The 14,369-nt window shown below is 33.7% G+C and overlaps 1 protein-coding gene and 1 long non-coding RNA gene across 6 annotated transcripts in view; both read left to right on the forward strand.

Moving 5' to 3' along the window:
• LOC100642330 (lachesin) overlaps positions 1-14,191 on the forward strand; it is a 64,896-nt gene extending 50,705 nt beyond the window's left edge. Inside the window, exons 5-8 of one of the 5 annotated variants that reach the window (XR_001098816.3) lie at positions 568-736; positions 8,776-8,964; positions 9,051-9,211; positions 10,068-11,448. Coding sequence is in view for 2 of the 5 variants with exons in the window: in XM_012309886.3 (XP_012165276.1) it covers positions 568-736; positions 10,068-10,174 (276 nt within the window). In the remaining 3 variants the exon portion in view is untranslated. Of the gene's footprint in view, positions 1-567; positions 737-8,775; positions 8,965-9,050; positions 9,212-9,367; positions 9,518-10,067 lie in introns of those variants that run through there. The other 4 variants (XR_001098815.3, XR_001098814.3, XM_012309887.3 and 1 more) reach the window with 4 other exon arrangements.
• LOC125385474 lies at positions 3,063-6,154 on the forward strand. Its single transcript, XR_007224790.1, has 2 exons — positions 3,063-4,124; positions 4,242-6,154. It is a non-coding gene; the product is annotated as an uncharacterized LOC125385474 (long non-coding RNA).
• Positions 14,192-14,369: the final 178 nt, after the last annotated feature.

Here is a 14,369-nt window from a genome sequence, read left to right on the forward strand (position 1 = left end):
TAATTTTCATTTTATTTCAAGCAATGGAATCTCTCTGACCGCCTTTGTACCATGAATTACGGACCACCATGTGTGCATACACACATCTTCTCTTCACTTTCCTCGTTTCTTCATTTTCTCTTTTCTACGACTATTTACTGTAGCTCCCTCGACGAATTTCATGTTCTTCGTCCGTGTGTCCTCCCATTTCTCTCCTAATTCTTTTTCCGGCTTTTCTAGCTTGAGAAAAACCGGAGAATCCATTAACCACGGATAAGCAAATTCCGGACAATTCGGTTTCTGGCCGAAATAAATTCGTTCGTTGGAGAAGACTGTAAAAAAGAAAAAAAGAAAAGGGAAGACGATGGCAAAGGAAGACGAAATAAAGGAAGATACAAAAAAAAAGATAGAAGTGTGGCCTCTCTCTGCGCCTGTTTTTTTTTTTTTTCGCCTAACGAGATCCATCGGTAAAATTTCGTCCGACAGAAATTACGATATAACTTTTCGTCCAACTTTTTTCTCTTCTCTTTCCTTTGTTCCTCTTCTTCGTCTCTCATTCGGTTTTTTCTTTATCTGTGCCCAATATAGGTGATCAACTACGATAGTCCTAGGGGAGGCGTATCGGTGATCACCGAGAAGGGAGAAGTTACAACGTCGTATCTTTTGGTGCAGCGTGCCCAGCGTGCAGATAGCGGCCAGTATACCTGCCATCCCAGTAACGCTAATACAAAGACAATTCTCGTGCACGTACTTAATGGTATGTACATACATTTACAGAAGAACTTGGAAGTTCCGCGGTTTTTCGGCTTCTTCGTTAAAGTTGCTCGTTTCTCTCTACTTTTCGGTTTTGTGGTGCTTTAAAGAAATGATATTTCACGTGGAATTCTTGGCTTTGCGACTGTGTCTAGAAGAAAATGTAATTCGATTTATAATTAAAAAGTAGGAAGAGAGGGAACCGAGGAACGTGGCAAAATAGCTTTGTTGAGAAAATTAAGTTTTAATATCTTAGGCCACTAGAAAGCGAGCGATATTCAAAGACTTTAATTGTATTGTTCGCCAAATGAAATTTATACCCCACTACAGAATTAGCATTTCTTGTTTTTAACGCTATCTTATGGCAACATTTTGAACATTATAGTCATTGTGATTTGATATTTCTGCAGTCCTACTTCTCATCAGCAAAATGTATTATGAAATGGAAAATCAGTAAAAATGAACATTCCTCTTTTTCCCCTCTTGCTTTTCCATTCAGAAGGGAAGAAATTAATCAACCATCCGGCTTAATTGCTTTCCATGCTTAATAAACGAATAATTCAAAAGTAATAATCATTTTAATGCGCATGTTCAATGGCTTGGAAAAAGTTTGGAATCTGTACCGTTCAAGTCTTGTTTTCCTTTGACATTGAATTAGCTTGAATTCTGATCCTACGTTGAAAAGAGATATCGACGGTATATTTGCAGTTCAGTGGCTTGCTTAATCTATTTGCAACGGATGACATACTGGTACGTGTCGAAGCTTTATTAATATTTTAACGACAACAAATAACGTACCGGTATTCATAAATTCTAGTTGTTTGCTTATGTTTCTATCAGTTATTGTGGCAGCGTCAATTATAAGAAGAATGAATATTCATTGGATTCATGTTGGGACGTAAAACAGACAAAGGCTATAAATAAAGTAACTGGTAAACATTCGTTTTTATGGATTATGTGATTTTCTTTTAGAAGAATTACTTCACCAAAGATCATCTGAAAATCAATGTACATTGTATACGGATAACAATGTTTCCTTTTATACAGTATGTTACAGCAATGAAACTTCATTCAGGGATTTCTTTCTTAACTCGTAAGAGAGATGATCTTTCATTAAAAACATCTTTTTGGATGATTTTGTGACGACGACGTAACGTATGTACTGAAATTATAAAGCCAATTTTACCAGATGCAAATATATTTATCTCCTAGTTATTAAATAACTTACAAAACTACAGTGTTCTGTATACAGGCATCAATCATAATATTTATCTCTTTGATACCTTTTTCCCTCGTAACTTCTTTTCCTCTATACATTTTTATATCATTAAAAAAGTTATAAAATATCAGAGTCTATTTTTGAATGACTCATCCTATATGGTAGTTAATGCGTCAATCAAGCGTTTAGAGGCTAAGGTTTTACACGAGATTGATACTATTGTGATTTAGTTAAGCTAAAATTAGAGAGATAATTAGTATAAAGAAGAGAGTAGAAATGAATAGCTTGACGTTTGACGGTAATTAACTAGCTTAATTATAGTAATTGTCTGTATTCTTCGGAAAGTGGCTTTTGAAGTTTCAGTTGTTGCTCGTTTGTTACGCATGAATGTACATTGTACATAGGTTTCTGTTCTTTGTAGGTACACGATGAACGAAATACCTTGTATATTTATTCGAAACAATCGGGGAATTACGTTTTGTGGAAACTGTAAAATGGCTGAAGTACCTGAAACCAACACAATTAACGTTTTAATTGTATAATGTGTCGAAACTTTTAGGGCCATGAAGTTTCCAGTATAAAATAGCTCTCCACAAGTTGAAATTGAAATTGTAAATGTTCTAGATATCAAGTATCTGGAATTCATTATAAATTAACATTTAATTTGTATAATATGCAGAAACGTTTAAAACATTTCATATATCCGGTGAGATCACAAAGCTGTTTAAACGAATGCTTCTCTAATTGAAACTTAATTAAAGTAAATGCGAGATTGGAAATAATTTCATGATTGTGATTTCACAAATTTCTTACGTTTGCTTTTATCAACAGCTTATTAATGTATAAGCTCTTCGTATCTGATTGATTTAATATCAGAACCCTCCTGTATATAATTGAACGTAACGTTATTGGTTAATTCTCCAAGTTCCAAGTCCCAAGTTACAAATTACGAGTGATAATTAATTGTTTTGCAGAACAGTAACAAGCTTGGTAATAAAACAGACAGAGTTCCATGAAACAATTTTATAAAGTACGAGCCAGCTAAAAAACTTTGTAACAGAAGCTTATAATCTTAGAAGTTGTCACTTGCCAATTAATTGTGTATTATTATTAGTTCATTAATTATCCTGCAAGAAGATTATCTTATATGCTTGACTAAGTATAATAACTCATTTATTATTGGCTTTCATTTATTAACTACCTTCATGTTATCAGAGAGGTTGCGTAATGCAACATTCACGACGATTAGTGCATGCGTATACAGTTAAGGATTTGAAATCAATAAGGATTGCACGTACTTAGGTGTTACACTAATGGCAACCATTTGCTGGAAGCAAGGTGCTATTCCAGGTTAAGCATCGATCGGTTAAAAGGTTACGGAAGAGAAGCGAAGTACGATGCATTTTTCACAGAATTTTTAATTAATTCCTACTTCTTCAATTTCTACGAGAGTGTTTGAATCAGGCGCTTTATCCAAAGCTACCTTTACACCAAAATCTAATCCTTGGTCAAGAACCTAGCTGTAATGGACGACGTCCATCTTGTGGTCAATCAAAGGTCACTAACGGTCATTTTCTCAAAACCATTGCCGCCATCTACCTAACCACCGTGAACGCTCCTGAAGACTTCCCTTCTGCTCGTCCGACTAATTCCGTGAACAGCGTCCAACTCAAATCACTTTGTGCAAAATAATCTATTACTCGGCTGGCTTCCCTTCGGCAATACTTTCACACGGCACAATCCTCCATGATGAAATTGGAACTTTGAAAAAGTTTCCACATTTGGTGCAGCATTTCTTATAGCCTTCTTTACGGGAGGATCCAATCTTCCAACGAAGCAGGAATTTTAACAAAAAAAAAAAAAGAAAGGAAGAAGAAGGAGAAACGCAGAAATATGAATAAAGAAATTGCAAGAATAGAAAGAATTGAAGGAGAGTAATAAATAAAAAAGATAGTAGCAGTAGTATGCAATTGGCTTGGCAACTAAGTGATTGCAAATTTTGTGGTTAGGTGGTACTGACAAAATCCGCAATCACTTAGTTGCCTAGCTAATAGATAGTGCTGGATCGCAGAACAAAATTTCAACAATAAAAAGTATGATGAAACGAGAAATAAAAATGGCAGAATAAAGATACCATAGAAAGAACATTCAAGAAAAATTCTAGCAGTTAAAGGTATATATACATCAGTAATAAAAGCAATACATACATATTGGGGACCGAATCAAAACTGAGGTTATGTTTGCTACGCAACATGATTGCTGTACAAGTTTTGGTTTCTTATCGTTTTAGGATTCAGTCAATTTGTTCGTGGAAACACCTCGTCGTGTAAACTTTGCCACTTGTCGATTTTACGATCGCGTCATATCGTAAAAACTACTATGATATGATGGAAACTTTTCAAACAATATATATATTGCGATCAGAGTACATATGTATTTGACGCTTGAAGAAAAGGTGAATTTTGCTGAACAAATAATTCCGCGAGCCATTTGAAGTTGAGCACGTGGATAGAAAATGAAATTCGAGTATTACGAATTAACCTTCAACTTACCTAATACAGTGAAACTTGGGGGATATTTCATATCTCAAGAAACGAAGAAAATTTCTCCAAGTACGGCTAGCCCCTTAATTGAGCCGTCTAGGACGAGAGAGGGTCAAGTCAAAAGAGTCGGAAAATCGAGTTAGCTCGACGCTGCTGTTCCACTGAAATTGAATAGCAAGCTTTAAGTATGAATTTCACAAGATGAGATGAAATTGATTTACTTGCCATTCTAGAATGCTTGATCATTTTGAGTCATATGACCAAGAATAGAAGGGACAATTGAAGATGAAGAGACAGAGCAGTAGGTTCTTAAACCTGCCATTGAAAAACGGTGGTTCTTTTTGCTCATTCTTTCTCTTTCCTTTCATTTTTCATGATGAGCAGAAACAAGTATAAAAATGAGCTATACTTTCGGACAATGCAATTTCGCCCCGAAGACTTTCCTCCTATGACCATAAAAACAACGGAGTTATTTAGATGCTTCCACTTTATATAATATAATATAATGTCGAGGAGACGCGACTAAGTTTACCATCTAAAACGTCCCTCCTTACGTCCTCCCCTTTTCATTGAGCCACGATGTACGATGATTTGAAAATCTTCTAGAAACGTAAGATTTCTTTTGCAAAGTGATAGAATACACAGTACAATTGAACGGAGGATTGTACTACGTGCGAAAATAAATTAAAAATATATGAAAAATTGTCAAATACACGCTGACTCAATAATCAGATAGGTTATTCTACATGCAAAAATAGGTGGGTAGGTTTTCAAGAAAATAGAATTTTGAAAATTTTATAAGTACGCGTCAACTTGACTGATTTCTTATTAAATGAAAGTGGATGATGGTAAAGTGGGTTTTTTACATGAGAAAATGTAGAATAAAATAGTTTCATTCAAGGCCAGCATTTTGCAAAAAGTCGGATTTGAAATTTCCTGGGGTACATTAATTAGTCAAATCCGATTCTCATGAAAATGAGACCTTAGGTGAACAAATTTTATCACTACATTTTTTTACATATTGTTGAATGTAAAACAACCTTTTACCATATCCCCAATAATAATGCGATATTTTATTAATTGTTACAATTACCTAGAAGTTTACGTATTGTAGTTATTTGGTGAATTAAAATGCAGAATAATATACATACAGAAGAATTTTAGCAGTTTTCAAAATTTATTATTCATCATGTTATATCCATTTTTATGTTTTCCACCAACTCGTCTACATTTGCATAAATTAGTTCAAAATTAATGAAGTTGAAACTGTTTTAAACGTTAATTAGAGACTCTCCTAAATCTAATGTTAGTCACATGCAATTTTTTTGACCGCGTTGAATGTTACCTGTTATATTGCGTTCATCTCCGTCTTACCATAAAAGGGATAAGAAATATAAATCGCCATCCTGAATCACCCTATCTGTTGGAAGATTTTATCTGAGCTGCCCGATAGATTGCAGCTCTTTCCCCCTATGTGATTGCTTGAATACACTCGACACAGTTTTACATCGTAATTGATAACTCGCCTGGATATTCGATTTTTCTGTATGTTCAGTTTCTCGATTTCTCGTTCTAGCTACTAACCACGACCCATCAATTTACCATATGAAGACTACAAAACACGATACACGATAAATCAAGTTACTTGTCTTTTTAAGGAGAAGCAGTTTTCAAATTTAGTACGTCATTAATTAATCTTATACCACCAAAATTGTCTTTTTATTTGAATTTACACGTAAAGATTTGTTTTTTCATATTCTTTAAAATATTACTTACCTTAATAATTGTACTTTGGCTTTTATAAAACTGTACCAATTTATCAACTATTTTTTAAAAATTTTCATCTATCGACCGATGCACGTGGCGGGTAAGAGAAAGACTAAAATTGTTACCTACGCTATGAATTTTAATAACATGGTACTAATTTTCACCATATTGATAACAGCTATCTGTTCTGTGGTGTATATAATATTTGCTAATCGCTCGTATTTAAATATAAATCCATTTTATAAAAATATGGTGCCTTTTTATATTAGTCATTTTATAAACTTTCTTTTCAGTAGGATCTTTCAGGTTTCGCGCGACTCTTGTACATTTTAAATATGTAAAAAATTCTATAAAAAGTTACTAAAATACTTCTAGGTATGATGTAGTTTAAGGTTACAACAGTTAAAACAGTTTGAAGTGGTATGTCGTGATAGGTGTAGAAGGAATGCTCAGATGTTTCAATAAAAAACGTTTATTAACTTAACAACTGACGTCCAATAACAACAAGCAACAAACAACAATTAACACAAGTAACAATTAACAATTAACAGTTAGCACGCTTGGTAACGATCAGTGCTTAACGCAGGTTATAGGAAGTAATCCTTCGCACTTCGCAGCTCGGGGCAGACTGAATCTCTTTGATTCAAAAGCCACGCTGATTCATTTCTTTGTTAGCCATCGATATCGCGCGCGTTTGTTAGAAGTCCGCGACGACTGCCACGTATGCGGTCTCCCGAAAATTCGGCGAAGGAGCCGTAGGGATATCGATGACACCTAAGGCTCGTCGGCATAGCGTTTTTAAGAGCGCCTTGTGCCGCGAAACCGTTGGAAATTTCCGAGGTCGAGTGTCGCCACAAGTTAAAAATCTTTCCTATTTCTGATTATTTTGCAAAATGAAAATCAATATTCTACCGAGATCATGGAAGATATTGTGTGTCATTTAATGGTTAAAATCCTCCTGTTTGATTATAAAGCAACATTAAAAGAAGAAAATTAGCGAAAATGTGCTTATCTATACGTATTTTTCCCCGTGATCTTCATACATAATTATACGTATCTTCGAAAATATGGCTTTCAATGGTAGAGGCGATCTCTACCAATATTTGCAGCATATTTCGAGGCAGTAAAGATCGGATTACCAAACACACCAGCCGACAGTAGCGACACGACGAAAGCAAAGGGAAAAATTTTTAGCTAAAAACGAAGGAACAGTGAAAGAGATATTTCCATTAACACGACTTTCCATTAACTGGTCCGTTAATGAATTCTCGTTAAAAACTACTCCGTTGTCGTAATCGTGTTTCTGCTGCAAAACTCTGAACTCTCCCCCTCCTCTTTCTCTCCCTTTAAAACAGAAAAAGAGGAAAAGGATAGCGTGTGGCGGAGGAAGTGCGGGAGAGATGGTGGAAGTAAAAAGAGAAAAAGAAACGGTGCAGTATTTCATAACACGGTATACTATATAGGAGAAGGTTCGTCGTTTCTCACTGGGCTTTGACCACGTTTACAAAACGAATGAATCCGATCGTTCTCGCCAGAAGATAACGGTCTTAGCAAAAAGCATTCGGTTGAGTGAGAAGAGTAATTAAAGAGATTTCTCAGAGTGCACGGGGCGCGTCGAGCTGAGCTCAGCTATTGTTGTAGTCACCACCACCCCTTTTCCTAGCAAAACCATACTGCCGTAGAGATAGCCTTCAGGAACTGGAATTCCGGATTAGGGAGTCGGGCAGGATATGTCTGACAGAGAAAGATAAACGTCTATCGACGACCAGCCCACGCCGGTTTATCATAAAATCGATATACAGACCGTTGTCTATAGTCTCTAGCAAAGATTTTGCTCGTTCGAGGCAAGACTGGCAAGACCATCTCTCTAAGAATCGTATTAGTAATGCTCTCCCCTCCTTTCCTCCTCACTTCCTGTCTTACTTTTACAATCTTGTCACGTGGCTTTTTGTCACGTAAATGTCGCATACATCATACATGGCTCTCCATATAGATCGTTTTCTAACCTAATCTCCAGGAGCTTCGAAGTTCTCCTTCGGGAGAAAATCCATTTGTATATGACACCCTATAAATTTTTCTATCATTTATCGTTATTTATCGTGTTTCATTTTGTACTTCTTTTTTATTTACAGACATTCTATTTGAAATACAGGGTGTTCCAATATTAATGATATAAACAAGGTAGAGGTGATTCTATATGAAAAGAACAAATCGAGAATATAGAATAAATTTGTTTCATGGTGAGGTTTCGTTTTCGAGAAAATCAAGTTTGGAAATTTGCTTAACAAATGTGAATTTGGTTAATTACCAACTGAGTACGAACTGGGTACAATCAGCAAAAGAATTTATTCTATAATTTCAACTTATTTTCACCTCCTCATTTGTAACATTAATACTGGGACACCTTATATTATTTACATAACCTCTTTTATCTTCTAATTTTCTAATTTTCTTATTTTATAATTTTTCTTATATTTCATTATCATTTTATTCCTTTAATTCATCATTCCTCAGATCTTAACGACGCACAAGAACAGTGGGAAAATACCCCGTGATAGAATGCAGACTGGCTTCCTTAAGCAAGCGACTCCTCGTCGCAGACTATAATAGCTATTGTGCCGCGTTAATGCGTCTACACTCGGAGAAATCAGAGAAACACTCGATGTTAGAGTCACAGGATACAGAAGAGGCCATCGTATGGTGGTAAAAATGTCTATTTAAACAGCAAAAACTTTCAAGGTATGAAGATCACTTCCCTTGCAAAGGGATGATATGCTTTTTTCTTAAAGATGTGGTTGGGAGATTCTTCAGACAAACACAAGGTTCCATGGGTGTGGAAGGAGACTGTTGAAGACCGTTAAAAATCCCGGCAACAATGTACATACTGATGGCGGGAATTATCCATATGCAGGATGTTAGAAAGGGAAAAACTCAAGTTTTCTTTCAAAGGGTACTTTCTTTTTTTATAATTTCGTGAATATTCAGGAGCAAATTACAATCTTTCGTGCTTTCACGGTTAACACGTAATCGCTGTAGTAAAATCCATTTTGGGATTATCGAGTTTTGATTAAAATTTTTTAACGCACATTTCTCTATTTTCGTCTAGTGGGTACCAACAAAGAGAGAAACGTAAGGAGGAAGCAGAATCGACCGACCGAACCAAATTTTGAATTCGAGTCTCCTGTTTACTACAGGCGCTTTCATCTTACAGAATCTTATATTCAAGATGGCCGTTGTGTCCGTAGGAAAATACAAAGTAGAAGGAAAAATCTAAATATACAAATATCTGAATTCAGGAAATTTTCTGTAAACTTTAGAGGAGAATTATCGTATTACTTAAAATTATCAGGATTGTAACGCAAATTAGTATCTTATCTAACCTAATTCTCAAGTATTCATAATTTCAAATATCTTCAAATAAATACAATATATACCATTTCTCCTAAGATTAAATATAATATAACATATTTACTAAAAGGTTATAAACCTAAAACCGAAACTGAACAAACGTCAAATTATTTCATCTTCAAAAGTGATAAAAATCCAATTTGAAGAGAAATTCACAGAAAATACAAAAATTTAATTGAATTTAAAAGAATATAACGCCATCACAGTGAAAGAATTTCTAGTACTCTTTGTAACATTTGTTTGATGGAATTAACATTGCAAATATTTACTAGAGCATCCTCTATGTGTTGTGCGCGCGCGCACACACACACATAGCGTGGCGTAGAAGAGAAACAATTCCAATAAGACGACGGATGGTAGGACGGAATTCAATTTGAATTTTAATCATTGTTCGGCAGGGGAACATCCAGCAGCGATGCAACACGGTGGCCAACTGAGGCTGGCAAATCTGCCATTCGTAATGATCTCAACGACTCTGCTGGCCTTCCTGAATCATCGTTATTGAACCCAGCTACCGTCGTGGGATCACGAAATACTCATTTCAGATATTCATCGGTAAATCTCTCTCCTCCCTCTAACGGCTCGTCGTGGAAACATTTAAAGGAGGAACTGTCACGGTGTTACGCTGGAAATTTGATTTTTGCATGAATACGTGCTGAGCAGCTGCGCTTTTGAATCAAATCTTCGAGTCGAGTTGTTCGTAATTTAATCGGGAAGTACGAGCGAACAGGGAATTCCTGATTGCAACAACGTAATATCTAAAGGAAATTTTCATCAAAGTGGAATATATTTATTTCTGTTAATATTATTTGTAAATATTTATTTCTGTGTTCTGCTATGATGTATTCATTGTAAAATTATAGTACATCTTTTATCATTCAGTAGCTACAAAATGTATTTGCACATAGCTGTATTTTTTAATGAAACATCCTTTTATTAAATTCTAATTAGCCTCATCTTCATAGCATCAAATTCTTGTAATCATACTATAGTACTATTAAATGATATGAAGTTTAATATAATTGAATCTAACTGATTAATATGTAAATTTTATAATAGATACAAAGCTGTACAAAATTGAGCAAATGGTGACTCTTTTTGATAGCTTTATTTGTTTAATCTTTTTTGAATTTTTTCTAATTCTTATTTTTTTGTTTTTAATGTAAATAACAAAAACATAATTAACTTGAGTACCTTTAAAAACAGTAATAAAGAAAATATCAAAATAATTTTTAGTTAATTAATCTGATTTGTAATGAGAGATTTAAGAGCAATAAAGCTTTATTTAGACATTTACGTTGATGAATTTTCGAAGAAATAATTTACGAGCACGTACTTCGGATAACGTCCCACCCTCATTTATAATAATGTAGACAGTGAAGAAGGAAGTCCCTAAACGGCGGAACTTAACCCGGACAGGGTTGGTCTAACGAAATCTCTTGAAAACTTTGTAACATTAAATACCCTCTAAACCATTAACCTGTTGGCTTCATAGATTATTCATATTTAAAGCGCCATTACGAGCGAACGAAAGTTCATTAAAAGGTGATATTCATACTTTGTCACCTATTCTTGTAAGATCCCTCTATGAATTGTTCACATAAACAATTAAGTAATCTAGCTTAAAAGATATTATTATTATATATTAAATCTTGCATAACTTACTTTAATAGACAAAGACAAATATATTTTATTAATGTAATTTTCCATCATTTTTAGATTAAATTAATACGTCACTAATAGTCGCTTTCTGAAAATTGGAGAACTTCTGGCCACACAGAAAAATGGCTGCTACGAGAAGGAAGTGACAACCATCTTGAAAGTATACGAACCACGTTAAAAAGATATCGATGAGAAATGGAAACCGTAAAGTGATATTATTGGATCAAGAACACGAGGAGGAAGATCTGTGAAGGAAGAATAGAAAAAGGTGAAGGTGGAATCGGACCATATTGCGGCACAACGGATGCTGAATGTATTATAAGAAAAGTAGTCTGTTGTAACGAAATAATATAAGACTTAATCTATTATAGGGTGTTTCAAAATTGAATAATAAATGATGCTTTTTTATTTTATAAATGAACATTACGAAAGAAGTTTATAAAATAAGTTATAAGATAAACTTATAAAATATGAGAGGAAAATTTTTTTTAGAACGACCACCATTTTAGGTAATGGAAGTTAGATCAAGTTTCAACTGATTTAGATCACTATATCCATATCTGAAATTTGACGTGAAAGAATATTGATTTAAAATATGGATACCATAATTTATGTACAGTCTCTTTTATCTCAATTTCGCTTTCATTTGAAAAGATACTATAATATATGTTATTGGACCATTAATAACTATTAATAATAAAATAAATTTGTATTCCTTCAATATAATTTTTCAATTTTGAGACATCCTATATTTAAAAAAATAAGATAAAAAATGAATAAAAAGTAAACTGTCGATGGTAATAATAGTTCGTTGAAGACGAACCGTTTACTGCTGAACAAACTACGATTTTATTTGCTGTGTTACAGTTATGAGACAATACATTGTACTTGCCAAAGGAAATGTACGAATTACTGTTGAAATGCAATTAAGATTTTTAACCGTTTCGTCATAAACGATTTATTATACAGAGTGGGTTAAGTATAAAGTTGTAAGTTGATCTTTCATAAATCACTGAACATATTGACTTCATATTTTTAATTAAATAGATCAAATAGACTAATCATTTGCTATAATTTGTTTTAAATGACTAAAGAATTAAAAAAAATATTTCAGATACATATTATACAGTTTGGTAAGAGTTATTATAAATAAAGAATCTAATATCTAACTCCATTTAAAATAAATGAGAAAGTATCACTCTATATTCCTAGATGTCGTCCTACAAAAATTTATTTACAATGATTGTCCATATGTGTTATTTAATTTTTAAAAAATGTCAATATGTAGAATGATTTCTGAGAAAATAACTTGTAACGTTTTATTTGTCTCACTCTATATATGGTATATAGACTATGTTACAATTTCTAAAGCACGAGGAAATACTGGAGAAAATTTGTTTGTTTTGTGAAATGACAAAACGAGAGAGGAGAAATCGTGAAAATCGTTTTTGACCGTGTAAATTGAGAGTCCGGATTAGAGACACGAAATAAATCTGGATTATCTTCGAATTCGATTCGATTCGATTCGATTCGAATTATTCGATCAGAGAAGAAAATAAGCGTTTCACGCTAGAAAAGACAGTAATAACAAACTGACAGTGATGTTTGTTACGAAACAAAAAAACAGCGCAATCATTTTTTTCGTTTTGTTTATTGTATTTTATTATTTTGTTGATAATTACACGAATGTCTGAATAAAAAAATAAATAAGCGGTTTTTCGATGAAGATTCAAAACAAACATCAGACTATGTTCATATTAGAATCACTGTAAAAGGTTAGTCGTGGCTAACAAGAGTATACTTAGGAAATTGTCGCTATGTATATCGAAAACCGAAATTCAATCGAAAATATTGATCGGTTTGAAAATTAATATGCTAAAATATAATAGTAGAAATCGCTTGAACTTAAATTAATATTTTTTGGAATAAACTAATAAACAATTGTATCGATTGTAGAAAGTCTTCTATGGGAACCGAACGGGATTTCTAATAAGAATATAGTTCTGATTTAGGTGGTTGAATCGTGATATTAGCGGCAAACCATAATCCGTTATCGCAGTATAGAAAACGTTAAACTCAAAACGTAAAACTGAAAAAAAATAACCGACTAGAAACAACGGATACTATTAATCTAATAAAAAAATCATACACCTATTCAGTTTTCAGTTTCACGTTGTCTGTTCTGCAAATACTCTCGATAAATGTTACACACGATCCATATTTTTTGGGCATCCGAGCTCAGGGTATACTTCCACACCGTTTTCGGTGACGTAGAAAAATTGCAATTTGTAATGTGTTCATTGTGTATTAACGCATCTCGTCGTTGGTGTATACACACATATACATACAAAAAGAAAAAACAACATCGTAATAGTGAACAAAAATAAGAAATCAGTTGTTAGGATCGTAAGTTCGTTGAGTCACGAGGGTCAAGTTGTACTTAAAGAACTCTCCGTTATGAAATAACTAAATATTAGGTCATCCCATAAGTTCGTTCCGTTTTTCGAGCGATTATATATGTTAAGATTGTTTACATACCTTTCAGTTTCATGAAAAAATGTAATCCCCCTCTCGTTGTACAACTTCTTACCATTTTTCAAGTGCATTGGTCCCTTATCGCCGTATGTTTATAAATCGACACATGAAATGTATACACAAAGTCGACACGAACTTATGGGATGACCTAATACTTTTCATCTATCGACCTATGAAGCCAGAAATGGCAGAATATCGATGAAAAAAGGAGAAAAAGAATTGGATACGTGGACCCAAAATTAAAATCGTTCTAATTGGACCAGAATAACGACTGTTAATATTTTATTTAGTTATAAGTTTTCAATAAACGTCGGTTACGTACGTACATTGTTAAAATAAAGTTTTTTCTCATAACCATCATGTGCGTGTATTTGAATAAGCGTGAATGAGATTATGAAAATGATAAACGAACGAATGATATATTATGTGCAAAAGAAATATTTCAGTAATCAGATTAAAGAAAAATCGATTCTATAATGGTTACACATGTTCAAAGATTAATT

This window comes from Bombus terrestris, chromosome 7 (assembly GCF_910591885.1).
Source record: "Bombus terrestris chromosome 7, iyBomTerr1.2, whole genome shotgun sequence".
NCBI lineage: Eukaryota > Metazoa > Arthropoda > Insecta > Hymenoptera > Apidae > Bombus > Bombus terrestris.